At 39.5% G+C, this 24,421-nt stretch overlaps 4 protein-coding genes across 8 annotated transcripts; 2 read left to right on the top strand and 2 right to left on the bottom strand.

Moving 5' to 3' along the window:
* Positions 1-420: 420 nt before the first annotated feature.
* On the bottom strand, positions 421-5,879 carry enoph1 (enolase-phosphatase 1). The gene is made up of 6 exons (XM_071465421.1): positions 5,509-5,879; positions 4,571-4,672; positions 3,537-3,739; positions 2,525-2,657; positions 2,309-2,432; positions 421-1,301 (listed from the first exon to the last, which is right to left on the bottom strand). The coding sequence occupies exons 1-6, from the start codon at positions 5,590-5,592 to the stop codon at positions 1,162-1,164; spliced, it is 786 nt and encodes a 261-aa protein (XP_071321522.1). The 5' UTR covers positions 5,593-5,879; the 3' UTR covers positions 421-1,161.
* An 825-nt stretch (positions 5,880-6,704) lies between these two features.
* hnrnpd (heterogeneous nuclear ribonucleoprotein D) lies at positions 6,705-11,351 on the top strand. 4 transcript variants are annotated; one of them, XR_011686256.1, is made up of 9 exons: positions 6,705-7,215; positions 7,390-7,558; positions 8,233-8,394; positions 8,594-8,725; positions 8,857-8,956; positions 9,185-9,340; positions 9,470-9,563; positions 9,912-10,013; positions 10,809-11,351. XR_011686256.1 is itself a non-coding variant. In XM_071465417.1 (8 exons), exons 1-7 carry the CDS (start codon positions 7,049-7,051, stop codon positions 9,535-9,537), a joined length of 954 nt encoding a protein of 317 aa, XP_071321518.1. In that variant the 5' UTR covers positions 6,705-7,048; the 3' UTR covers positions 9,538-9,563; positions 10,809-11,351. The 4 variants fall into 4 exon arrangements, 3 of the variants coding, with proteins under 3 accessions (XP_071321518.1, XP_071321519.1, XP_071321520.1); XM_071465417.1 differs by lacking the exon at positions 9,912-10,013; XM_071465418.1 differs by having other exon boundaries at positions 9,912-11,351.
* Positions 11,352-11,552: 201 nt separating this feature from the next.
* Positions 11,553-14,224, bottom strand: LOC139611097 (vesicle-associated membrane protein 8). 2 transcript variants are annotated; one of them, XM_071465424.1, is made up of 3 exons: positions 14,090-14,224; positions 13,116-13,286; positions 11,553-11,824 (listed from the first exon to the last, which is right to left on the bottom strand). In XM_071465424.1, exons 1-3 carry the CDS (start codon positions 14,090-14,092, stop codon positions 11,687-11,689), a joined length of 312 nt encoding a protein of 103 aa, XP_071321525.1. In that variant the 5' UTR covers positions 14,093-14,224; the 3' UTR covers positions 11,553-11,686. The 2 variants fall into 2 exon arrangements, with proteins under 2 accessions (XP_071321525.1, XP_071321524.1); XM_071465423.1 differs by lacking the exon at positions 14,090-14,224 and adding an exon at positions 13,657-13,795.
* A 2,187-nt stretch (positions 14,225-16,411) lies between these two features.
* Positions 16,412-23,607, top strand: mat2al (methionine adenosyltransferase II, alpha-like). The gene is made up of 9 exons (XM_071465416.1): positions 16,412-16,841; positions 17,490-17,567; positions 18,335-18,457; positions 18,565-18,677; positions 20,400-20,543; positions 20,932-21,150; positions 21,257-21,439; positions 21,890-22,023; positions 22,106-23,607. The coding sequence occupies exons 1-9, from the start codon at positions 16,766-16,768 to the stop codon at positions 22,206-22,208; spliced, it is 1,173 nt and encodes a 390-aa protein (XP_071321517.1). The 5' UTR covers positions 16,412-16,765; the 3' UTR covers positions 22,209-23,607.
* Positions 23,608-24,421: the final 814 nt, after the last annotated feature.

The following is a 24,421-nucleotide window of genomic DNA, read 5'->3' as shown; positions in this document are numbered from 1 at the left end:
TGCTTTATTTCCAGAAGAATTTCTTAAAGAAACAGCTCCTTATATAAAGATATTGTTGTGTAATTGTCCTGAAATACACTTATTCGCTTTCTTGAAGAGAATTAGACAAGACGTTTGATGCTACTGTCACATTTGTGCTGTTAAATGTGAAACTACAGCCAGCAGCCTGTTAGCTTAGCTTAGCATACAGACTGGAAGCAGATGGAAACAGCTAGCCTGGCTCTGTCCAGAAGTATCAATATCTGCCTTCCAGCTCCTCTAAAGATCAAATATTAATATATCATACTCACCCTACAGACATGAGTGGTGTGAGCTTCTCAGCTAACGAAGCAAATTAGCCCATTTTCTAAAATTTTCCTTGAAAATCTTTGACAAACATTCACATTACAGGTGCAGCCAGTATTTTTAGAGGAGACCAACTTCTGTGTGAGACAAGGCATTTTTATTGGAAGCCATTTTCCTGAATAATACCAATTATGTTTCACACATGAATTATCAATTTATACGTTTTAAGTAACTTTCCAAGGACCCACGTTACATATGAACAATGAGGATGGCACATTTAAATAGACACCATTCACCTGTGAGATTAATTAAAGACATTCGAACAAAGTTTGAAATGAGAACTTTCTGTTTGGCAGCACCTCTGCTGAGTGCAACTATACTGTTATTCTACTTTCTAAAACATCACAGTTCAGTTACTGGATAAAACGTCATACATCTGTGACACGTGTACATGTAGAGGGAGGAAACAAGCGGAAGACGAATACAAAACCGTGGCAAATATAACTCATATAGGGCTGACGATCAAATGCTGTTCATCTAAAAGGTAAAAATGTAAAGTAACCTCACAGGTCATGTGCAGCAACTTTTATCTACAGCTTGTCTGTTGTTTTCCCAGTCAATCAAAAGGTCCAGTGAGAATGGTTTTCCATTTCTGCTCCTATTGCGCTCCGTAGATGTGTTTCCGTACGTGTGAAAGGCATCCTGAAAGAACTGGAAAGATGGAACTTGGACTACGAAACCTCCGGAACCATCGACATAGACCAAACAAAAAAACATCAGAGTTGCAAAAAGGTGGGTGGGTGGGGGAAGGGCAAAGAAGAGAAGGAAAAGGTCATTGTGACATGAAGTCAGAGAAGTCTTCCTCCGCACTCCGTGTTAAACCCGTCCCGTCAGTTGCAGTTGGTTAAAGGATGTGATGAGGTTATAGTGGGCCCGCTCCTCGTCCGTCAGCTCCATGTTTCCAGGCCTGACCACCACCAACACATTCACCCTGGCTTCTTCAGCTGCTTTAGCCTCTGCAGTGACAAATCCATGAGTGAATATAGATCCTAAATTTAATCCAGACTTTAATCCCACATAAACAGAACTATAATGCAATATGACACACACAGGCGATGCCAATGCAACTTAATGGACCTGTTTCTCTATAGTGTGTCTAAAGACGTGTAGTCCTGCTAATGGCGTCACATTATTCTGCTGACCTCCAGGTGCAGAGATATGCTGCAATGCACCAATAAAAGCAGTGAAGACAGAGGCTGGAAGCTGCTGAACAGATGTAAACAATACGGGATTTTAAATACTTGAACAATTATAAATGTTTTACACAGAAAGAAAGGCGGTTTTAGGCCTCAGGGATATACACACACTCTGTTTTGGTGACTAGTTTAAATTTATCTTTTGTTTGTTTACCAGTAAACTCCACAGGGCACCTACAGCAGGACTACCAGTCCACAGCCATGTTACAGCGGTGCACTGAGCTAAATGCTAACATCAACATGTTTAAATGTTTACAAAGACAACACTGACATGTTGATCTATGGCAGGAATAATGTTTATTGTCTTAGTTTCTGATTGGTGCTACACACAAACTACAGCTGAGGGACCAGTGTCAGAGGGATTCATCCTCAGGGAACCATGACGACTGTCTGCACAAATCCATCTGACAGCTGCTGAGATACATCAGCATCTCTAATAAAACTTTGGCAGCTTTTTAGTTGGAGATTTTGCTTTATTCATTTGCACATAACTCCAGGTGTAACAGAGCAAATCACAGCTTCAACTGCCAATTATAAATTGATGAAGGCTCTAATGGACTGTACAGGCGCGTGCTACTTGAAAAAGCTGATTATTACAATCTAAATAAATAAAACAAGTAATGTACTAAAGCATATTAGTGAAAAAAAACCTGATTTCAGTACAGTATCGGAGAACACATGACTATTACAGAGAGGGAACAAATCCTGGTACCAATTCAAAGTACAAGACTGGCATAAAAATATTATTGCTACAGTTACACACTTACCGCGAGTGACGTCTGTCAAGAACGTGATTTCCTCCGGCTGACAGCCAATCCGCTCTGCAATTCTCTCGTAGCTTTTTCCATCTACTTTAGCTCCTATACTGGTGTCAAAGTGACCATCGAATAACTGAAAAGATTAAAAACAACACATCTTATTATATATAACATTAAAAGCATGAGTTTGTGATGACCTTTTAGACGACAGGTGGTTGTACTTACATCTAAAACGTCTCCTTCAACAGAGTATCCAAACAGAAGTTTCTGTGCCTCCACGCTTCCAGAGGAGTAAATGTAGACTTTCAGGCCCTGTTCTCTCCATCTTTTGATGGATGGAATTACATCCTGATAGATCCTGTTTGGAACAAGCCCAACATCAGAGGATATACTTTATTTATTTATTGACGCAGTCTATAGGTCTTTAAACTCTCATAACCTCGGAAAGAAAAGGTTTGTAATGAATTTACATCTGACCAATAGATTAATCGTTTTAATAATTTTTCAAACAAAATGCCAAAACTTTAAAGGTTCAAGTTTGTCATTTGTGAGGATTCACTGTTTTTCCTTCTGTCATGTGATATTTAAGTGGCTGTCTTATCTGAAGTCACTTCTGGGGGTCAAAGAAAATGTGAGGGGCATTTTTTTCACTATTTTCTGACATTTTATAGATAAAATCAAACCCCCCCAAAAAAAAAAAAAAAAAAATAACAGATTATAACAATAATAATCGTTACTTGCAAAGAATGTTTGCTAAAAATAAATCAAGCATTAAGTGATTTTTAAAATACTTGCTGATTAAGTTTATGTCAATCAGCTAATTGGTTTATTGTTTCAGTTCTAACTGTTTACCAGTGACTAAAATGTGTATACACCATTTCACCTGGACGCCTCTAACCCAGGTGTAGTGGAAGTTTTACTTATGGACCATAAACTAAACGTCATCACAGACTGAAGGAGACTGATGTGCGTTATTAGCCATTCAGCATTAAACTAACTGCTAACACACTTTTCATAACATCTGAGTCATCGTGTTTCCCAACTGCCCGGTGCCTAATGTAATAATGATGGTAATGGATGCTGTGAAATGCTCCTGGTGGATGGACTGTTTATGTTTAGGACCATACAGTATTCATATTGATCAGGTTTCTGGAACCCTTAGTCATTACTTCGTTAGAACAGAGCATCTGAGTAAACGTATGAATTTTGAAGTGAGGAAAATGATCAGCGTACTTACTCGCCTTTGATTCTCCCTGAAGCATACGCCGCCCTCCACATGTGACCTTGGAGCTGTTTGAGTGCCGTTGACTTCCTGTCTGCGGCCATCTGCCACAGTACATTATCCACCACTTCTCTAATGGCCTTTTCCTCATCTGTGTGGACCGTCTGGTCCACGGCGTGGACAGGACACGCCCGGTTCTGTTTCATGTCCTCTTCAATCTGTCACAACAGTCAGGCGTTTTGTTTAAGGGAGCTTCAGAGCACGGTTTGTGTTTTCTTTAACAAAATATCATAAACGATCATGTGGATTCAAATGTGTGGAGATTGAAGGTATGTAAAGATTTAATTCTCAGGCCTTCAACAGGTTTCTTATAAACTATAACAACAAAACAAAACATTTTCAGAGCACAGTGATATAATATTAATCTAATATTTCCTAATAAAATTTTAGGACTAATCACATTTTAACACTTACACGAACAACAATGGAACAAATTCAATTTTTGCAGGTCAATTTGCAAAGTCATGCACTGCACATCCTCATACATTAGTTACTGATCGATGCTCCAGCACAGCACATTCAAATAAAACACTCACTGTGCGATTAAAGTTACTGCTTTTGGCTTTAATTTAAGGGTGTTTAAATCTGTAATTCATGAAAACAGAAGAAACTATAAACCTTTTTTAAACAAGGTCCCTGATTTTTCACTCATCCTCTTTAATTTTGGTTGCAAATGTAAATATTTGCAGGTTTTTTAGTTTCCTATGATGTTAAACTAAACATCCACGTATTTCCGTCGGATTGTTGGACAAAACAATCAATATAAATATGATAACTAGGGCTGTTTCTATTAATATGTCCTAACATTTCATGACTCAAACGATTAAAAAGGAAATTCATGGACTAATTAATCGATTACGGAAAAAAAAAAATTATCCATTAGTTAATTAATCAATACACTGACATACATTACATATATATACATATGTATCCATGCAGAGCTGAAGGACAACCTGTGAAGACCTGTAAACACTCCTCACCCCTCCTACCTGTTTCTTTAGCAGATGAACGTCCTGTTTGCACTCGTCTTCTTCCCAGTGAGTGGACAGGTAATCCTCCAGGTGCTCCCTGATGTAAGGAAATAAGATATCCTGAGAAGGAAAAAGCAGGGTTATTGGTTGATATTTATTCACAAAATCAAGACTGAAAATACTCTTTGTACTTTCCATTTTCTCCCCATAAAGGTTCTTTATTTACCAAATCCTTTACTAATCTTGTAACCATATAGATGGAGAAATATTCAATCAAAAAGATTTTTAATCTACCGCTCAAATTGTGACATTATTTCCTAATCCAGGTTTCTTAATTTTATTTTGTATGAAAATGTAGAATATATATATAACTTGTACATACACTAATATGCTGATAATAGACATTTAACTTTGGTATTATGGAAAACCAGAAGCGACAATATGGACTACAGTTATTTTTTACAACATTATCCCTTATGAATTTATTTATTCATTCATTCACTCGCATCTTCTATGGCATTTATTTACTCATTCATTCATTCATTCATTCATGACATAAACCTGAAACTTTAAATGACCCCTCTTTATTTATTCATTTATTCACTCTGGACTTTTTCTGTTTCCTTATTTGTTATGTTTGTTTACTGAGGAATCTGAATCCAGATATCCCGTCTAAACAGTTTTAAACGAGCTGATTTTGTTAAAACGAGTAAAGATGGATTAAAGAAGACACAGTGCAGCCATATATATACAAGCAGACGGAGACAGAGGCGTTAAACTGAGGCTGAAGTCCACAAAAACCAGACACCGTCGGGCTATGCCGGTGACAGCCGTCTGTTAGCCGGTGACAGCCGCTGCTAGCACGGCTGTGGACACGGTACTGCGAGCTACATTATTAGCTTCAAATCAACACGGATTTAACACTGAAAATAGCGTTTCTGTCTAATATCACTTACCTTTACAAATGTGATCGGTGTGGTGGTGCCTTCAATATCCAGCAACAGTGCACTGGTACCGGCAGGAATTGAAACAGTGGCCATTTTCAGGAGCTGGTTAGCCGACGTTAGCTGAATTAGCAGCGGCGCGGTGTGAAAGCCAGACCGGTACTAGTTCTCCAGCGGACCCGGACAGGCGAGGAGGTGGAGCAGAGATGGCCTCAGAGATAACAAGCGAGACACCCGGTTGGTTTGTTGTCCACTAGCTACCTGTCCTTTCCATCACCTCGCAGCTGGGGCTCTGACTCGGCTGAAAGCGCAGCGGACAGCCCACATGTTCAGGTGTCGGTTCTGCCTCCGGCGCGGAGGGAGGCGGCACCGACCGCAGCAGCGACAACCGCCGCGGAAACGTCGGCGCACTACCGCCCCCTTCTGGCCCGGAGCGTGGACGGTGCAGAGGTTTTCCAGTTTATTCATTTTAAAAGCAGCTGTACTTTTAACACATGGATGAAAAGTACAGTGAAAAACTCACTACTGTGTATCAAGTAAGGTTTTATTTATCCAAAGGATTTTTTTTAAGTTTATCCATAGGGTACACCTGAAATTACTTATAGGAAATAATAACAAAATAGGATTGAAATGTTCTGATCCATTAAAATAATAATTACCAACAATAAGCATCTGACCAAGTGGCTAGAATAAATCATATTCAGACATGATTGCATTGATGCATTTTGATGTTTTGTTTTCTTTGTTTTTCTCCACACAACGGGGGAGATTTGGCAAAGTGGTGTTCATGTGTGTAGTATTTTGTTGTGATGATAATGATATTATTCACTAGAAATTCAGTGCTTGTTCTTCAAGAGGGGGGAAAAAAATTATTGATTTGGAGCTCAGCCCATCTTGCAAGGATTTCAATATTTTTCCTAAAATTACACACAATAATAAAACAAGTGCTCTGATGTTTCTACATTTGTGTTGCATAGGTGACAATTATCTACACCAACATACATTCTGTTCTGATGTATTTGTTTAAAGAGTAAATTCATTCTGAGGTCATTTTTCATCTCTATATGGTTTAATCCCTACGCTTATTAGTTTATTATGACCGGGGAGGTTTGGGAAACATCAGAACTGGACTCTGCAATGGGATTCAGTGCAATTCGACAAATGTCCTGCAGGGGGCAGCATCACGTCTTCGCCGCTTCCGGTCAGCTGCAGTTCTCAGCCGCCGAAGAAGAAGAACCAGGCTACGATAACAACAAAACGACTCTAAAAAAAAATAATCACCCTTCAAATTGTAGCAACTGAAACTATTTTTTGCCTTATTGAAACACATTTGGCCTAATTTTATACAAGCATTAGAATCTGATAAATTTTGACAAACCTGCTAGCTTGCTCTAATTAGCGCTAATATTTTTTAGCTAACGATATATGATATCAAAATATTAGCTACCTTAGCCACCAGCTATCACCAGCTCGCAGCAAACTTAGCTCCCACGGAAATCTAGACAGTTTCGGAGCTGTTTGGTCATAAACTGGTTAATTAAACAGCCTAAACATGTCGGATGATTATGAATTCAGCGACGACGCGACCATGATGAGAATGGAGGAGGACGGGGAGGCGAACAGCGACGACCCGATGTCAACGGCCGGGGACTGTGGCCTGATGGGGGGCGAGGCCGAGGGATCCAGAATTGACGCCAGTAAAAACGAGGAGGACGAAGGGTACGGTTACATTAGTTAAACCCATCTTAGTCTTTTCAATTGAACACATTTTCCTGGACACAATGAAGATACTGCAGCTGTGTATAATGATAACAAGCCCCAGCTGCTGTTTTAGCCCCGTCCGCCTGCAGACACGGTTTATTATCGATCCTGAAATGTTTGTTTTGTCCACAGGAAGATGTTTGTAGGAGGGCTTAGCTGGGACACGACTAAGAAGGATCTGAAAGATTACTTCTCCAAGTTTGGGGAGGTTGTAGACTGCACGTTAAAACTGGACCCCATGACTGGACGTTCAAGAGGTTTTGGCTTTGTGCTCTTCAAAGAACCTGAAAGTGTAGATAAGGTATTGTCCTGCTATATGTACAGTCCCGGGCAAACGTTTCTGGCACTAAGAGTAATGTGTGGATGCTTTCAATATAATGCCACAAACGGTTTTTATTTGTATATTAACTGAAACAGGAAAAAAACCTAAATCACATCAATATTTTCTGTCACCACCTTTAAATCAGCACCAGTTCTCCTTCGTACACCTGCACACAGTTTTTCAAGGTACTTTGGAGGTAAAGTTGTTTCAAACATCTTGGAGATCCCAGTCAGTCTCCATGAAGCTGAGATCAGGGCTCTGCAGGGACCAGACTCCCACAGGAGATAGTTATTTACGACTCTGGCTGTGTGTTTGTGCTCGTTGTCACAAACCACCACAGGCTTCCCTGATCAGATGGCTAAACAGTCTAAAGTGCCCAAAGTGTTTGCACAGATGTGTATATAACGCTACGAGAACAGTACTGACTTACAATATAAAATGTGGCCAACAAATAGGGAATTAATTAGCTCAATCATTCAGTAGTCTTTTACACCATAAAAAAATATTTCAACCTGTTTCTACAGTTGTGAGTGTATTTCCTAATCCAGGTAGCCTTAAATGACATATTTCTTCACTGTTTTGGCTAAACCAAAGCAAATATCAATAGATGATTTGGATGAAAATATAAAATACTGGATTATTTTGTTATGAAGGTCGCCTCACAAAAGGAACACAAACTCAATGGAAAGGTCATTGACCCCAAAAAAGCCAAGGCCATGAAGAGCAAGGAGCCCGTGAAGAAGATCTTTGTCGGCGGTCTCTCTCCAGACACTCCTGAAGAGAAAGTCAGAGAATACTTTGGTGCCTTTGGAGAGGTTTGTGTCTTTTTACATTTACAGATTTTTTTTATTTTTATGGATCTGTATGACTGTGTATGGTCACTGACTTGTAAATACATTCATCAAAGAGGAAGTGAATCAAAAATTCCCATTGTCCCCTTTTATAGATGCAATCAATCAATGCAATCACTTTTCATGAAGACTACTAAACAGTATTTATTGATAATATAAACAGGTAGAGTCAATTGAACTCCCCATGGAGAACAAAACAAACAAAAGGAGAGGCTTCTGCTTCATCACATTCAAAGAGGAGGAACCAGTGAAGAAGATCATGGAGAAAAAGTACCACAACATCGGACTGAGCAAGGTACAGGCAGTTTTTTTTTCTCTCAGATAAAACTTTATTCCCTGTTAATTCATTTGTCATTATTATGATGGTTTTTACACGAGATAAATGATCAATATGGAAATAAATCAACTTTATTGGTTTTCTTTTAGTGTGAAATAAAAGTTGCAATGTCTAAGGAACAGTACCAGCAGCAGCAGTACTGGGGAGGCAGAGGTGGATACTTATCCAGGTCTCGAGGGAGAGGAGGTGGTGAGTGGGGAATTCATTCGTGGTTTCACGGTTCGTGGTGCAGGATCTACCTCTGAACACTGTCACAGCTGTTTTTTTTTATAGAAGAGCTAAGAGCATGTTGTGATCAAGCATGAGGGTTTGATGCAGGAAAAAGTTTAAATATAAGGTTTGAGCCGAGTGAAACAGTCGTGAGAGGTTTTATGATGAAAAGTGTTTGATTTAAATTTAAATTCAATTTAATTGCAGGTCCCAATCAAAACTGGAACCAGGGTTATGGCAACTATTGGAATCAAGGCTATGGAAATTATGGCAATTATGGTTACAGTAATCAAGGATATGGAGGATACGGTGGCTATGATTACTCTGGTTACAACAACTATTATGGATATGGTGACTACGACAGTGAGTAGAGCCTGGAGTCTGTGAGGCTCCCTGATGAGCTTCAGTTTCTTGTCAGCTTTTCCATTTATGTTCCATTTACTTCTGAAAGTATTAAAATGTCTAAAATCTAATTTTGTACCACATGTGCAGATCAATCTGGTGGATATGGCAAGTCGCCACGGCGTGGTGGTCACACCAACAGTTACAAGCCGTATTAATGGGGGAAACCCTCATCTTCAAGTAGGTATGTAACAACAAAAATACACCACTTACTTTAAACTTAAAGTAGTTATATTTACTTTGTTGTTTGGTAACATTATGAATAATTTCCTCTTATAAATTTCTTTTTCTCAGCACCCTCAAGTGCTTTACAGTAGTGGTAACATAGAGGCTACAGTCTTGTGGCGATTATTTTAACAGCCGGCCTTCTGCTGCCTCTTTTGCACCTTCTTTTTTTTTTTTTTAACTGTAAAGTTAACAGGTAAAGTACTGCTACTACAGTAAATGGATGCCAAAGTTAAGGATGTGCAAGGAAACAGAAAAGGAAGTATGTTGTCTCCTAACTCTGACATACCTTGTTTGTACCTGCCAGCGGAGCTTCCTTGCAGGCCATGAGCTGACTCCCAGATACTCTCAGGGCCCGCTCAATGCGGACCGGGTACGAGAAGCATACGCTCTCGAATGCTGCCATTTGGTATGGTCTTACAACATCCTGTATCAGCATTTCTAAACTAAACAATATGGGACACGTCCAGCTTTGTCATCTTTCTTTCCATTTTAATTTCTTTGCAACTGTTTGTAATGTAAAACTTAAAATATACACATGTAATTGTCATTTTTTACAGGCCCTTACTCCCCCACAAGTAATGATTATAAATATGAAAAAATAACTATTTGCTTTTCAAAGGATACGTACAGCATTCTCTGGACTTTCCAGTTCCTATTGTTAATATATGCATTCCTAATCTTTATCTAAAATGCTTGTTTCTTTATTTAGCTCTTGTAGCCAGTAGTCCATGAGCTAAAACCTGGTTCGTATTTGGACTCTACTGTGTTGGGGGATAAAGTGCTTTACGTTGTGTATATGTATTGTTCTGTTTTGTGTTACTGACAGCGATGGAAAAGACTCCTCTTTTGTTAATTTTCCTGTAACAAATTTTCCTCTTATAACCTTTTGTAAAACAAGAAGAATCAAAGTGTCACTACATTTCCAGAAATTTGCATGTAATGCTTTCTTTAACGTGTATTTTTTGACCAATCGAAGGTTTCTTCCATTTAGTATTTTGGCTTTGACTTCTTCAATTTATTGCACTTCAGGATATCTAGCTTATGGACTAACTTTTTTTAACTGTAAATTGTTAAAATAATTGTTCTCAGTTTGTTTTTTCTTTTACATTGGACATTTTAAACACGGGGGATTCCTATTTTATTGTGATTTTCTTCATTTTTGTTCGTCTATAGCTGATTTGTTTTTGTTTGTTTCCCATAGGTTTCAGAGTGATGAAAGTCTGCAGTGCGCTGGCGGAGCATTGGCCAAAGAGATGATGGTATCCAGCAAAGATCATTTAGCTGATTGTAAGAGAGTAAACAAAGAACACTATGACCTACAGCACATTTCCTCTATATTTACATGAGTATTTGTTGTATCTTAAAAGTTCTGGGTTTTGATGTTTCGCATTTATTTAGATTGCTGCAAAGCTTTAGCACTTCCTCATCCCCTCTTGTTCTTTTGTATTTAATGTTCTCAAATGCTTTTTGTGAAATGCTTGATTTATTCCCTAACTGAAATGTTAGATTGGTCAGAATAGATCACACACACACACACACACACACACACGCGCATATAGATTTATATACAAGTACTGTGGCAGCAAAGATACAGAATGTGTGGTTACAATTTATCCTCTTTATAATATTCATCAGTCATATAATACATATGTTATTACAGAGTTTGACAGTCATAAACGTACAGTATATATACACAGTGTATTGGACATTAAGAAAAGCGACAAATAAAAATAATAAACACTCATTTGGCTTTGTGATCCTGTGTGAAATGTTAATAGAGTGGTGAAATGTCACATGTTAATGACTTGGAGTGTTAAAGGAGGATTTCAGCCAAATTTAAACTCTGCTGCTCTGAATTTTATCTTTACATAACAAGATGTTGCAGAGAAAACTAATCGATAAGCTTCCAGATGTTAAGAAATCATTTACATACACATTTTGATCTTGAAATATAACATCTCTTTGTCTGAGCTGAAATGATCACTCTTTATAAATTAAATGCTCAATAAAAGTTGTCTGTAAAGGAGCTTTATCCACCATCTTCATTGCTTTCAGTCCCGAGCTGGTTACAAATAGGATTTATATAACATTTGTGGCAAAGAGGATGATGAGGATGATGATGATCAGCACAACTATGCCAATTATAATCATCAGTTTAATGTTTTTCCACCAGTATTTCCTGGCCACCCGTGTGGATGTTCTTTGGAACGAGTCAGCCTGAAAAAAAAAAAATCTAATAAAACACTGGTGATGGAAGACGTAGCAGCCAGATTTTTACGTAAAGGTGAACTCCACTGATTTTACACCTCAGTCTGTTTGCTAGTGTTGTGTATTATTACTATAATCACATATTAAAGTCGTAGTTGTAGGTTTTGACAAGGAAGAAGAATGTGTGGAAGAATGTGTCAAGACTGCAATGCTAAATCAGTGAAGAGCATTTTTATGTAAAAGCGCTCTGTTACAAGCGAATGTCCTGGGTTTAAAATCCCACTCGAATGAAAGTACAGAAATCAACAGTTAAGGTTTGTTCCTCAGTCTCAGCTGTTCATTGTGTTTAACCCAAACAGTGGTGGAGGAAATATTTAGATCCTTTAGTTAAGTAGAAGTACAATACAACAATGTGAAAATACTCTATTATAATAAAAATTCCTGCATTCAAAATCCGACTTCAGTAAAAGTACAGAAGTATTCTCAACAAAAAGTACTTCAACTACCAAAAGTAACGTAGTTGCATAGAAAATTTTGTCACCAGATAAATCTGAGGGGTCGTGAGATGATTCTAGTTCTCATAAACAAATCTTTGTTCCTTTTTTTATACTTTTCTCTCGTCTGTTTTGAATATATTGTAAAATTTCACCTTTTTTGGGCCATAAAAATGAAACCATGTGAAGTTTAAACGTCTAATAAAGGAGAAATGTCTCTATGGTGGAACTGGTAGCAGCTGAATCTGAAATGCTTTTTGGAACAGGTCACACTGAAATAAATATGCAGTTAGTTAGCTTCGTCTGGCGGGTCCCAACCCAGTGGTGGTGAGATAATTAAAGGGCGAAGAAAGAAGAAAAAAAGTTCTGCTTCACAAATTTGTTTGGCCTTTTTTTCCATTGGTTCTTTTTTGTGAGATATTAGAGACATTTACATCTTGAGGCCTTAAATTTAATCAAATTAAAGGGGAAATTCTTCTCTTTGATTAACTCATCTGAACAGAGATAAGGATCAGGATAAGAAGGAAGGGCTGAACGCCACTGACTTCATCTTAAATGATGCTGTGTATTTTATACAGATGACTTCTGTAAATGAAATAAAAATCATCTACCCACTGTAGCTGCCACTATAGTGGCATAAATGACATAGAAGCATAAAGTAGTAATACTCAAGTAAACTACTTCAACTCCATCTCTGTAAAACGTTTTTCTAACAGCTCTGTGGTTTGACGGAGGCGGATATGAGGAATCATTGTGTCACACTTGACCCATAAATAAGGCCTGCACCATCACGATCAGATACTCACAGACGCCTGCAGGTCGTCAGTCTTCCCGATCAGGTCGTCTAATCTGTCGCCCCTCTCCAGCACTTTGTTGATGTTGTCTTTCAGAATAACTTTAACCTCGTTGACCTGACCTTGCACTGTGTCAAGCTTACTGGACGAGCCGGAGGCCGGCGACTGCGAGCTTGTGTCAGCCTGTGAAAGATTTTTAGTCCCGTCAGTGACAACCTCCAAAAAATTTACAACCAGCGAGAGTCTGCCAGCCAAATGTAGGAGCAACAACCCCCCTGTAATCACTATTTTGAATGGCCAAAGCTCACTTCCTGCAACGGAGTTAACAGGAAACAGCGCTATCAGTTGTGAGTCAGTTCACCAAGCCTGTGTGATTGTCACATGAAAACCTCAAGCAATACAGTTACTAAGTAAACCAGGTTCACAAAACATGTCAAACAAACCTCTAGAGAGTCATTTCTAATGGTATTTAGAAGCTTCGGTCAGATTGAAAAGAACTATATTCAAAATGGAAACCAGACTTAACTTCAGTATAAAAAAGTACAACACTTACCATAACAGGAACCAACAAAACAACTCAGCTTCATACACAAAAACACAATCCTCCACGGGGTCCTGTTATTAAGTGCTGTCGGTGTAATAAACAGAGGCAGAGGTCTGTTTCTCTTGTGACTGCATGAGTCACACAGTGAGAGCTGAACAAATGTCTGCTGAAGGTTGCTCCTCTTCTCTGTTACACATTAACTACCTGTTGTTCAATCAAAGCCCCATTGGCTCAGCCAGAGGCAGTCGTCATCGCCACGGGGAATTATAATGTAGTCAAATCATGAACATGAACCACTTTCATTTCCTGCTTTTAAAAACCCAACATGTTCATCACACAAGAACATAAATGTCACCCATACTAGACTGTTGTTTTAGTTATTTTGAGCACATTCGAGCAGTTTAACGGACTAAACCTCTTCTTTTCTGTGTGGTTTACATACCATGAGCTGTCAGAGCGACGGATACAGGCCAGCCTGGAACAGATATGACTGAGCAAAGGGCTCAGTGTTTTCAACACAGGGATATTTGCAAGGCAATAAAGGGGTGAAGTTGCTTAATCTCATTTCCTCGTTGTGTGTCGTTCAGTTTGTCGCTTCAGCAGATTGTCAACAGCCACAGTGCAGCAGTTTATGCTTCATTCATCCTGATTTAAGGCAAAAGTTGAGCTCAGCTTTACTTCAGCTTTCAATTTTAATGATTATTTAACCGTAGTTCTCTATTTTTTTTTTTTTTTTAAATAACCAGATCACATGTAAGGTTATTTAGAAGAATCTTATCTTGTAAGTAGATAAAGAAACAGGTCACACCACCTACCAGCAGTCTGTTGTGTGTTAATTGTGGTGGAGACAGAATTAAGATCCTTGTTAAACACCAGCGTGTTAGCATTGTCACAGTGAGCATGTTTACACTAGGATTCAGGTCAAAGTACTGTTGTGTCTGCCTCACAGAGCTGCAGACTCTTTACACCATATATTTTCAGAGCTTCTGTCACAATCAATACGCTTTGTATGTTTTCCAGCTGCAGTGAAACACGTACAGCTTCATTCACACCACACTGCTCTAATATCTAAGATCCTATCTCGATGCTAAACACGCCTCCAGTTTTTGTTCAGCTCTTTTCAGCTTGTTTCCCCACATACACCAAAGTGTGTGTGTGTGTGTGTGTGTGTGTGTGTGTATCATCAGTCCTACATGGGGAAGTCAAAAGCAGGGTGGGGAGGAAGATCACAGGGAGGAAGAGGAATAACTGCAGCCAGTGTATTAGTAAATAACTAATAATTTAATCCATATCTCAATTATAAATAAACCACAGATCCACTTATTAGTTATATAGAGTTTAAAGAGGTCAAGAAGTGTCTGTGCAGCTTCAGAGCTCAGGAAGAACGCCCCCGATGGGGAGGATCCGGGCGTGAGTCACACAGACTGAGCATTGGGTGGTGCACTTTGGTAAACTGTATTTCTTGAGCACATTTAACCACAGCTTCAGCTGACGCCAAAGTGCAGTATGAAGAAAAAGTAAGTAAAATAAATATATGAAAAAAGTAATACATGAGGAAAGCATATTAAATGTAATGTATGCAGAAACATAGCAACAAAAACAAGAAAACAACAAGGAGCAAATACACAATTATGAACACAACAACATATTAAAGAGTCAAAAAGGCCAGTGAATAAAAATGTGTCTTCAGCTGAGATTTAAAAATAGAGATGGACGGAGCACATATAACATTTATTCACTGGTTCCATAATGTTGGAGCAGCAACTGCGACCTTTCAGTTTTAGTCGTGATCATGGGAGAGTAAGGTCTGCGGTTAAAGGTGGGGCCTGGCAAAGGAAACAGTAGATGGCGAATGATTGATGGAAGTCAAATAAACATATATAAACCAGCCTCCTCCATAAAATACATGATGTTAAATGGTAAAGTTAAGTTAGTGTAAAGTGCAGTAAAGAACCCTGTCAGACTGGCTGTGCACTATATAAGTAATCACAGTAACTATGGACTTTGTATAGTCAAGGCGCTACCTCATATTTGCCTTGTGTGATATTAGGAGATTACATAACAATCTTAGTGTGTATTATCCCATTCTTATACACAATGGGCCCTTGGGCACAGACATGTAAAAGGTCCCCACATTCCAGCTACAGGGACCCCAGACCCCCAGATCGAAAGAGACAAAAAAAAAACCAACCACAAACAACGCAGAGATGAAACATTGCATCTAATTGTGCTGATTTTGCATTGTTTCACATCTTGTTGTGGTCCATTTTGTGTGTCTTTGTGATGATCTTGCATTGTTCTGTGTCTCTTTGTGGTCATTTTGCCTCTTTTTGTGTCTCTTCATCTGTTCGTAGTCGTTTTGCATCTCGTTGTGGACCATCTTGTGTCTCTCTGTCTTGTTCTGCATCATCTTGAATGTCTTTGAGGACATTTTGTGTCTCTATGTGGTGATTTTGCATCATTTTGTGTCTCTTTGTAGTTATTTTGTAGCTACTCCTGCTCATTTTGCATGTTTGCAGTCTCTTTGCATCTGTTTGTAGTTGCTCTATGGTCCTCCTGTGCCTGGCTGCAACTGTTTTGCATCATTTTGTGTATCCCAACAACACATTTTTGCCCAGAGGAAAAAATGACATTCCTAAATATTTTACCTCTTTTTTATTTATATAGCACTTTTCTAAAAACAAAGTACTTTACATACAATTACAATCCTCACCCCTCATTGGGAACATTGCTCAGAGATGAAGAGGATGAAATGTTGTAGAATAATAACAGCGACATCCTGAGGCTGCTGCACTTGCTCACATTGCTCCTGCAGCCCACAGACATTAACAGAGAGCCCACCGAAAAGGAAGCGGCCACTTCACATTGATTAATAACTCCACTTCCCTCTGAGCAGAAGTTGCACCAGCAGTTTTACTCGCCATCTCCGCCATATCTGCCCTGGATCTCATTTCCCGCTGCAGCTGCGTCTCAACTTCAACCTCCTGAGTTAATCATTGCTTCATGTGACCCTCGAACTTCAGAGGATCTGTCACTGCTGCAGTCGGACCCGGTTCACCGTCGGTCTGATTTCAAACCCGTTTCACCCAACTCGTCCGCACCGACCCGAGAGCGGAAGATGAACCCCAGCGGCGGAGCCCGCAGCGGGAGGACCTTCCTCTTCACGTCCGAGTCCGTCGGAGAAGGACACTCCGGTACTGTGCTCCTGTGCTGCTCTGTCTCTGGACATGTCTGGACACGCAGAGACTCACTGTGCATTCACATGCATGTAAAATACAGTGTAAAAATACCAGCGATTAGACAATTAATCGATTGGTCAGCCAACCGAATATGAATCAGCAACTCTTCTAATAATCAATTAATAATTTTGAGTCATTTTGGAATTTAAAAAGAAGGACATAATTCTGTGGTCCAGCTTCTCAGATGTTTTCTTAGTCTAATATCACAGTACACTGAATATCTTTGGGTTGTGGCTCAACAAAACAACATATTTGAAGATGTCATGCTGTGATGGGTTTGAATTAAACAGTTAATGGATTTATTGATAAAATAATCAAAAGATTAGCTGATAGTAATATATATATATATATATATATATATATATATATATATATATCTCATTACATGAGCACATTTTGCTCTGAAAATAGTCCGTCAGTAAAAGTTTGCGGCAGTGGAAGATGGTGTTACTCAAGTAAAAGTAACCACACTGTAAAAAGTAATCAGGACACAACCTCAGTGTCCTCGGTAGCTGCAGCCCTGTCAACATTTAATAATCTCTGTAGTCAAAGCGATACACTGTGTCCCAGTTTTCTTTTACATCCCTGACTTTGTGTTCACAGATAAAATGTGCGATCAGATCAGTGATGCTGTACTCGATGCATACCTGAGTCAGGACCCGGACTCCAAAGTGGCCTGTGGTGAGTCTTCTGTCTTATGATGTTATCACCTTACTCTCATTAGTCAGGCCCCCCTCCAAATATACCTCAGATTTTAGCCAGGTTTCCAGAAAATAAGCTGAAGAAAAATGCAAATAAATGCATGTTCCCATCCACTACTGTTGGTGGCGCTAGTTTCCCAGTGGGGAGCACCTCCAGTCACCACTGAGGTATGAAACAGTATAAATCATGAACAGAACAGCTGTTAAATACTTGGTTGAACAGAACAGAACAGTGTTACCTCATGGCTCATCAAATGGTTTTAAGTCCCTCTGAAACACTTTAACACAGAAACTCCCCTGTGCTCTATTATTATGAGTTTTCCTTCAAGTTTTAATGCCTCCGTGCCAACGTCAGCTGCTCCCAGAGGCATGTTGTTTTCAGGTTCTCAGGAACACTTGGAGGGAATTTCTTCAAATTTAGCACAAACGTCAACTTGCAGTCAAGGATAAGCTGATTAGAATTTGATGGTCAAAGGTCAAGGTCACTGTGACCTCATGAATAAACACATTTTTGGCCATAACTCAAAAATTCACATGATGATAAAATAAAGGGAAAAAGAGACAAAAAAGGATAGACAGAGGAGGTGCAAATTATTCATAAAATACTACATGAATACAAAATAAATAATAGAAATAAAAAGAAATAATGCACCAGTATCTTAGCCTGGGTTCGAATCTGGTGCGGGTCCTTCGCTGCATGTTGTCCTCTCTCTCTCCTCTGCCTTTAACTATAATGTTTTGTTGCAGAATGTGTGGCGAAGACAGGGATGATCTTACTGGTTGGAGAAGTGACATCTAAGGCCATAGTGGATCTCCAGGCCGTGGTCCGAAATACTGTGAAGAAGATCGGCTACGATGACTCTTCAAAAGGTGGGATTTAATACTCGTATTTGACAACTGAAGTTTAAGAAAAATTAGTCTGGGAAAGGGAGTGGATGAATGAAAAGCCGTTGCTGATTTTGTCCCGTGTTCTGCAGGTTTTGACTATAAGACCTGCAACGTGCTGGTGGCTCTGGAGCCGCAGTGTGTGGAGATATCAGACTGTGTGTTTGAAGGCAAGGATCAGGAGGATATCGGTGCAGGGGACCAGGTTCAGTATTTTACCTTTATCCAAGCTGCCATTTTTCACTGCATTGATTGAGAATGGTTTTGTTTTTATGCAATGGTTGTAAACAGTCACTGTGCTATATTGCAATTCAGTCATACAGTTGTCTGGAAAAGTTTTGGCAAATAACTTAAAGTAAATCCAACCCCTGCAGTAATCAAACATTAAAAATGAGCCCTTCTTCAAATGTTAATTCATGAACGAAGAAAATAGGAAAAGAAATAAACAGTAACAGATGGAAAGAAGAATTGGTTTCACTAAACACCAGTAAATTCTTGAGGCTGTTTCTACAACAGGACTATGATCAAAAGCAGACCTCAAAAATCCAACATGAACCACTTCAACAAACACAAGCTGAGGCTTTTGTAACGGCCCCCACAGACCCCTGACCTGAACCTCACTGAACATCTGTGGGAAGATCTTCAACATGCCATGTGTGCAGGACTAAAAATATCTCAGAAATTGAACTGATCTGGAAGAGAAGAAATGAGGGTAGAAAATCAAGAACAGAGAGATTCTTCTTCTTCAGAAAGCTCAGATATCTGTCAGAGGGAGGGAGGTCAAAAATCAACAAGACATGTCATTTTCCCAAACTTCTTCATACAACTACACAGTAATTGTTGTCATTCATTGTAGTTTGTTCTGATTGGAACTAACAGCAGCTCTCTGAGGCTACACTTAGACACAGTGGTACTTTGGAGTCCAAAGTCACCTCTTCATCTTTTAAGACAACCAAGGTCACAAGAAACCTGGGTGTCATGTTTTATGACCAGCTATCAGATGTTGCATCCATCTCCCAGTTGTGCCACTTTGTTCAATACAACATCAGAAAAATCTGACCTGACCCTGGCTCAGAATCCAACCAGCTCTTGGTCCAGGCCATGGTTATCTCTCACCTCGCCTAAGGCAATGCTCTTCTGGTGGGACTTCCTTCATGCAAAGTAAAACCCTTGCAGAGTGCAGCAGGCCGTCTAGTCTTCAATGTGATCGACCCGCCTGAATCAAATTCAAGTCACTAATGCTGCCTTCAGAATGACTTCTGGGTCTGCACCATTTACTTGAACTCCATCATTCAGCCTTATGCTCCTTCTCAACCACTGCCGTCCTCCAGGGAACGTCATATGGCATTGCCATCCCTGCAAACAAGGCAATCTCACTCCAGACTGTTCTTGTCTGTGGTTCCTTTATGGTGGAACAAGCTCATGAATGCTATCAGAGCAGGGGCCTCCCTGTCCCTCTCTGTCTTCAAGAATCTCTTGAAGATTCATCTCCTCTCCCAACACCTTTATTACTGTAACATGCCTAACTGGCACTTGTAAATGTGTGCACAGTGCACATGTAAATGATCCAGTGGGGAACATGAATGTCTGAACGTCATGGTGGCGCCACAGGAAAGATCAGAGAAGCTCTCAGTCATTCAGGTTCAACATCTGGAAACCATGAATGCCTGCACAACATTTCATGACAATTCATCCAATAGTTGTTAAGATATTTCAGCCTGGACCAAAGTGTTTGACTGACCAGTCCCTAGAGCTACAATGCTAATGTGGCTAAAAAAGTCATTTACGAGATAATATTCAAGTCTTTTAAATCCCTTCTGTAAAGAATTATATTTACGTCAGGTTAAAGATTAGAATTTGATTGTAAAGGAAATGCTTGAAATGATCATCATTAGACTGGGCTTTCTGTCTTTACTGGGCTTTACAGGGTTTGATGTTTGGCTACGCCACAGATGAGACAGAGGAGTGTATGCCCTTAACCATCCTTCTGGCCCACAAACTCAACTACAGGATGAAGGAGCTGTCACGCAGCGGAGAGTGTCCGTGGATACAACCAGACTCCAAGTCACAGGTGAGCCAGGTGCAGAATAAAAAGAACCAGGAGGATGTTAAAAGCCCACAGAGGGGCAAACTGGTGGACTAGGGGTTAAATTGCCAACTATGAACTGCAGCGTTCCGAGTTTGACCTTGCCCTTTATTGCATAACATTCCCCATCTCACTCCCCTCATTTCCTGTCTGATAAAGTCACAAAATGCCCAAAACAAGCTTTCTAAAATTGCCTTGAGTCAGTCTTCTGTTGTATTTAATCCCTCATCTCTCTCGACCTGATTTCCTGTCAGCTCTCTGTTGCTTACTACTTAAAAAAAGTAAATTCTTTGAAAAATTCAACTGTATGCTCACTATGCAATTAGCTATAAGTTAAGAGTTCGATCATAACTTGGTGGCATCTTTTCTGCAGGTCACAGTGGAGTACAAAGACAACATGGGAGTGATGGAGCCACTGCGCGTTCACACTGTGGTCATCTCAGTCCAACACAGCCCTGACATCACCTTAGAAGAGATCAGGCACAATCTGATGGAGAAGGTGGTGAAGGTTGTCATTCCTGCCAAGTACCTGGACGACAAGACCATCTACCACCTGCTGCCAAGCGGGAAATTCCTTTTTGGAGGCCCACAGGTTAGAAACCACAGAGGACAATGTCATTAAAAAAAGATGAATAAATGTTATTGTCTGCTGTGTGTGGGCATGCAGGAGTTGAATCTGATGTTTTTTGTGTCACCAGGGTGATGCTGGACTCACGGGACGTAAAATCATAGTGGACACCTATGGAGGATGGGGTGGGCACGGTGGAGGGGCCTTCTCTGGGAAAGACTACTCCAAAGTGGACCGGTCCGGGGCTTATGCAGCACGCTGGGTCGCCAAGTCTTTGGTCAGAGCTGGTCTGTGCAGGAGAGCCCTTGTGCAGGTGAGGAACATTAGAGTTTAAAGCTGCACTTATCAAAGACTCTTTTCTTTATAATCCTCTGTGTATTGTTTGATCCCATTTTTTTAACAGTTTTGAAAACAGTATGTGAGCTACAGTAGCTACTAATTGATTTTTAATTGGTTAATCCATCCATTAGCACTGACTAACCCTTACCCCATTCTAAGGGTTTGGGGTTTTTTGCACTATTCATTTAACAACCATAAACACACAGTAACAGAGCGAGACATCTTAAAACAGATCTTTGTTCCTCACCAGTTTCTGTGCAAACCTATCCATCTGTTGTTTTTGCAAATCCTGCAATTCAAACCACCGAAAGAGCTCTTCTCATTAGGTTTCTACCCATGGAAACAAGCCATTTCCTGATGATGTTGCTCTGAAACCTGCCTGCAATGACTGAGAGCACTGATATCATGTCTCTTAATCTCTCAGATCTCCTACGCCATCGGTGTGAGCCATCCACTGTCCATCTCAGTGTTTCACTACGGCACGTCGAGTAGGGATGAAGACGAACTGCTGCAGATAGTACAGAAGAACTTTGACCTGAGGCCTGGAGTCATTGTCAAGTATGTGCAGTTTTTCACAGCTACAAAATCATCACATGAAACCTTAGATCTTGTCTTTTTACTTATTGCGTTTCTTTTACAGAGAACTGGGTTTGAAGCGGCCAATTTACCAAGCCACTGCCTGCTACGGTCACTTCGGCAGAGAGGAGTTCCCCTGGGAAAAACCAAAGCCTCTGGTGTTTTGAGTTTGACATCAGACACGTCCCAGTTATGTCTTAATAATCAGTCATATATCAATCAGTTTGAATCACATAATTAATTAATTAATTAATACATCTAAATACAACTGTGTGGCTGAAAACATCAATGTTTATTCCTAATGTACCTAATTTCTGACCTTGAACCATAAACTGTATAAAAATGGTCGTAGATCCAGGTCTGAAAAGTGAAGCCAACGCTGAAGAGCCTTAAAGCTGCATTCTATCTGATGACCATCAGGGGGCGACTCCACTAGTTCCAAAATGAAGTCTGAATGTATTGAAGTCTATGGGAAAATGTCTCTACTTCTCACTTGATTTATTACCTCAGTAAACATTTTCCTAATGAGTTTATGATCTCAGTCTTCTACGTGATGTTCTGTTTTTAAATTATGGTCCCATTTAGAGGAAAAATAGACGATAAATCAGGGTATGCATTAGGGTTCACAAACCAATGGGTGACGACACGGTGGGTTTCCACTTGCCTTGAACCAGTGGCGGACAGCCTGTAGGGAGCACTGGGACATTTTGGCCTGACCAGTCAACTTTACCAGCAATAATATAACAAGCAGGAATGAGTTGTTGGACCTCAGACTACCTCGCTGAACTGCCATCTGTCTACACAGAGTTTCCTTTGATAATGGCCATCAATAATAATAATTATCCATTGCAGTTGAGCCTAACCAGAAAAACTGTAACCATAAAGCAGTCATGTAATTTTTTGTTTTTTTAACGTATTGACATAATACAATATAATTATAGCCTACATGGGGTTTCTGCTATGACAGGTGCATATCTCCTGTCATAACATGCAACTGCTATAATGGTTAAAAACAAAATAAGAAGTGAACAGGATTTTTTTTTCATAATTGTTGGTCAGTCGGATAATTTTCCTCCCAGATGAACATCGTGGGCAGATGTATAACTAGTCTGGTAGCCTTTAGATCAACAGTTAGCCTACAGAATCAGCAGTCTAATGGTTTGAGTGACAGTGGCCTGAATTATTGAATCAGTGCACCTCTGTCTTGAACTGCAAAGACAGCAAACAGTGCATTTGATGAAGAATGAATTTTGATTTTTTTTTTTTAAACCAGGATTAAGGTACTGTTGTATGAGAAACTGTAGTAGTTATTCAAAAATCATGGAATAATTTCTACTAGAATCATGCATTTTTGTAATATGTAATAAATATTTGGTGATTAAAAAGCTGTATAAAAACTCTCTCTTATGTCTTTCTACGGGTGTTGGAATGTAACATTTTCCTCAGGTACTTTGCATTTTAGGTGCCTGTTCTTTACATGAATATTTCCATTTGGGGTATTTCATGCTTCTACCCACTCAGGTTCCATGAGTGGGTTTGTCAAATAAACTTTTTCATGTGACCTTTGCAGAGAGTAATTTTTCCCATTTGACACCTTTAAGTCCAGGAAGATGATCTGTTGTGTGGTCCAGTTTTACCTGTTTAGACATGTCAAACTTATAATTTTTGTTTGAATAATATTATTGGATTGACTTTCTTGCAATAAAGCCATAATACTGGAGAAAGGGAGCTCTAAAAAGTTCAGTTAGCGTTATGTAAGTTTTGCAAACATACATTAGCATAACTTCTGTAACCATAACTTATTGACCAACTACTTTGGGTCATGATTGTAATTTTAGTGCTGATGTAAGTGATTTTCATATGAACACACAAAGTTTTCATTGTACTTTATACACGTGAGAATTCATGAGTGTAGCTGAAACAGCAGAATTTCAGTCTGGGTCTTTTGGGGAAATTGAATTGTTTATAATATAAAAGTACTGCAACTAGCATTACAGATGCAAAATAAAAAAGTAGACACAACATTTCTACCTGAAATGTTGTAGCGTAGGCTGCAAGTGTAAAAGAGAAGAAATGGAAATAATAATCTGTGCTGGGTAAATGTAATGTTCTGGTATGTACTCAAAGATACTTCAGTATAGTAATTTAGTAAATGTAAATGCCATTTTATACCTTGAGTACTCAACAAGCTTATTTTACATTTTCATAAAGAATAATTTCATTATTTTTTACAGTGTGGTGTTAGTACTTTTCTGTCTAGAGGGGATGAATGCCTCCTTTGTCACTGATATTTTCTTTTCTAATTCGTCCCAACCTGCGGTACCTGTCGTCGCCACCTGATGGCGTCACAGGGTTACATAACATTTTTTTTCAGGGGCGC

This window comes from Trachinotus anak, unplaced genomic scaffold (genome assembly GCF_046630095.1).
Source record: "Trachinotus anak isolate AG129_WGS33_773 ecotype Australia unplaced genomic scaffold, CSIRO_AGI_Tana_v1 ptg000028l, whole genome shotgun sequence".
Lineage (NCBI taxonomy): Eukaryota > Metazoa > Chordata > Actinopteri > Carangiformes > Carangidae > Trachinotus > Trachinotus anak.
The sequence above is the reverse complement of the archived record's forward strand: the minus strand, read 5'-3'. Positions and strand labels throughout refer to the sequence as shown.

What these genes read in the sequence shown, in the direction of transcription:
- enoph1 (XM_071465421.1), bottom strand. Translation starts at nt 5,592, where the DNA reads ATGGCCACTGTTTCAATTCCTGCCGGTACCAGTGCACTGTTGCTGGAT. An exon ending in TCAGGGAGAATCAAAGGCGA is followed by an intron (nt 2,658 to 3,536) that starts GTAAGTACGCTG and finishes TGTTCCAAACAG; the next exon opens with GATCTATCAGGATGTAATTC. An exon ending in TTGAAGGAGACGTTTTAGAT is followed by an intron (nt 2,433 to 2,524) that starts GTAAGTACAACC and finishes TAATCTTTTCAG; the next exon opens with TTATTCGATGGTCACTTTGA.
- LOC139611097 (XM_071465424.1), bottom strand. An exon ending in CTGACGACCTGCAGGCGTCT is followed by an intron (nt 11,825 to 13,115) that starts GTGAGTATCTGA and finishes TTTTTTTTTCAG; the next exon opens with GCTGACTCGTTCCAAAGAAC.
- mat2al (XM_071465416.1), top strand. Translation starts at nt 16,766, where the DNA reads ATGAACCCCAGCGGCGGAGCCCGCAGCGGGAGGACCTTCCTCTTCACG. An exon ending in CGTCGGAGAAGGACACTCCG is followed by an intron (nt 16,842 to 17,489) that starts GTACTGTGCTCC and finishes TTGTGTTCACAG; the next exon opens with ATAAAATGTGCGATCAGATC. An exon ending in CTACGATGACTCTTCAAAAG is followed by an intron (nt 18,458 to 18,564) that starts GTGGGATTTAAT and finishes CGTGTTCTGCAG; the next exon opens with GTTTTGACTATAAGACCTGC.
- hnrnpd (XM_071465417.1), top strand. Translation starts at nt 7,049, where the DNA reads ATGTCGGATGATTATGAATTCAGCGACGACGCGACCATGATGAGAATG. An exon ending in AACCTGAAAGTGTAGATAAG is followed by an intron (nt 7,559 to 8,232) that starts GTATTGTCCTGC and finishes TTTGTTATGAAG; the next exon opens with GTCGCCTCACAAAAGGAACA. An exon ending in GTCTCGAGGGAGAGGAGGTG is followed by an intron (nt 8,957 to 9,184) that starts GTGAGTGGGGAA and finishes ATTTAATTGCAG; the next exon opens with GTCCCAATCAAAACTGGAAC.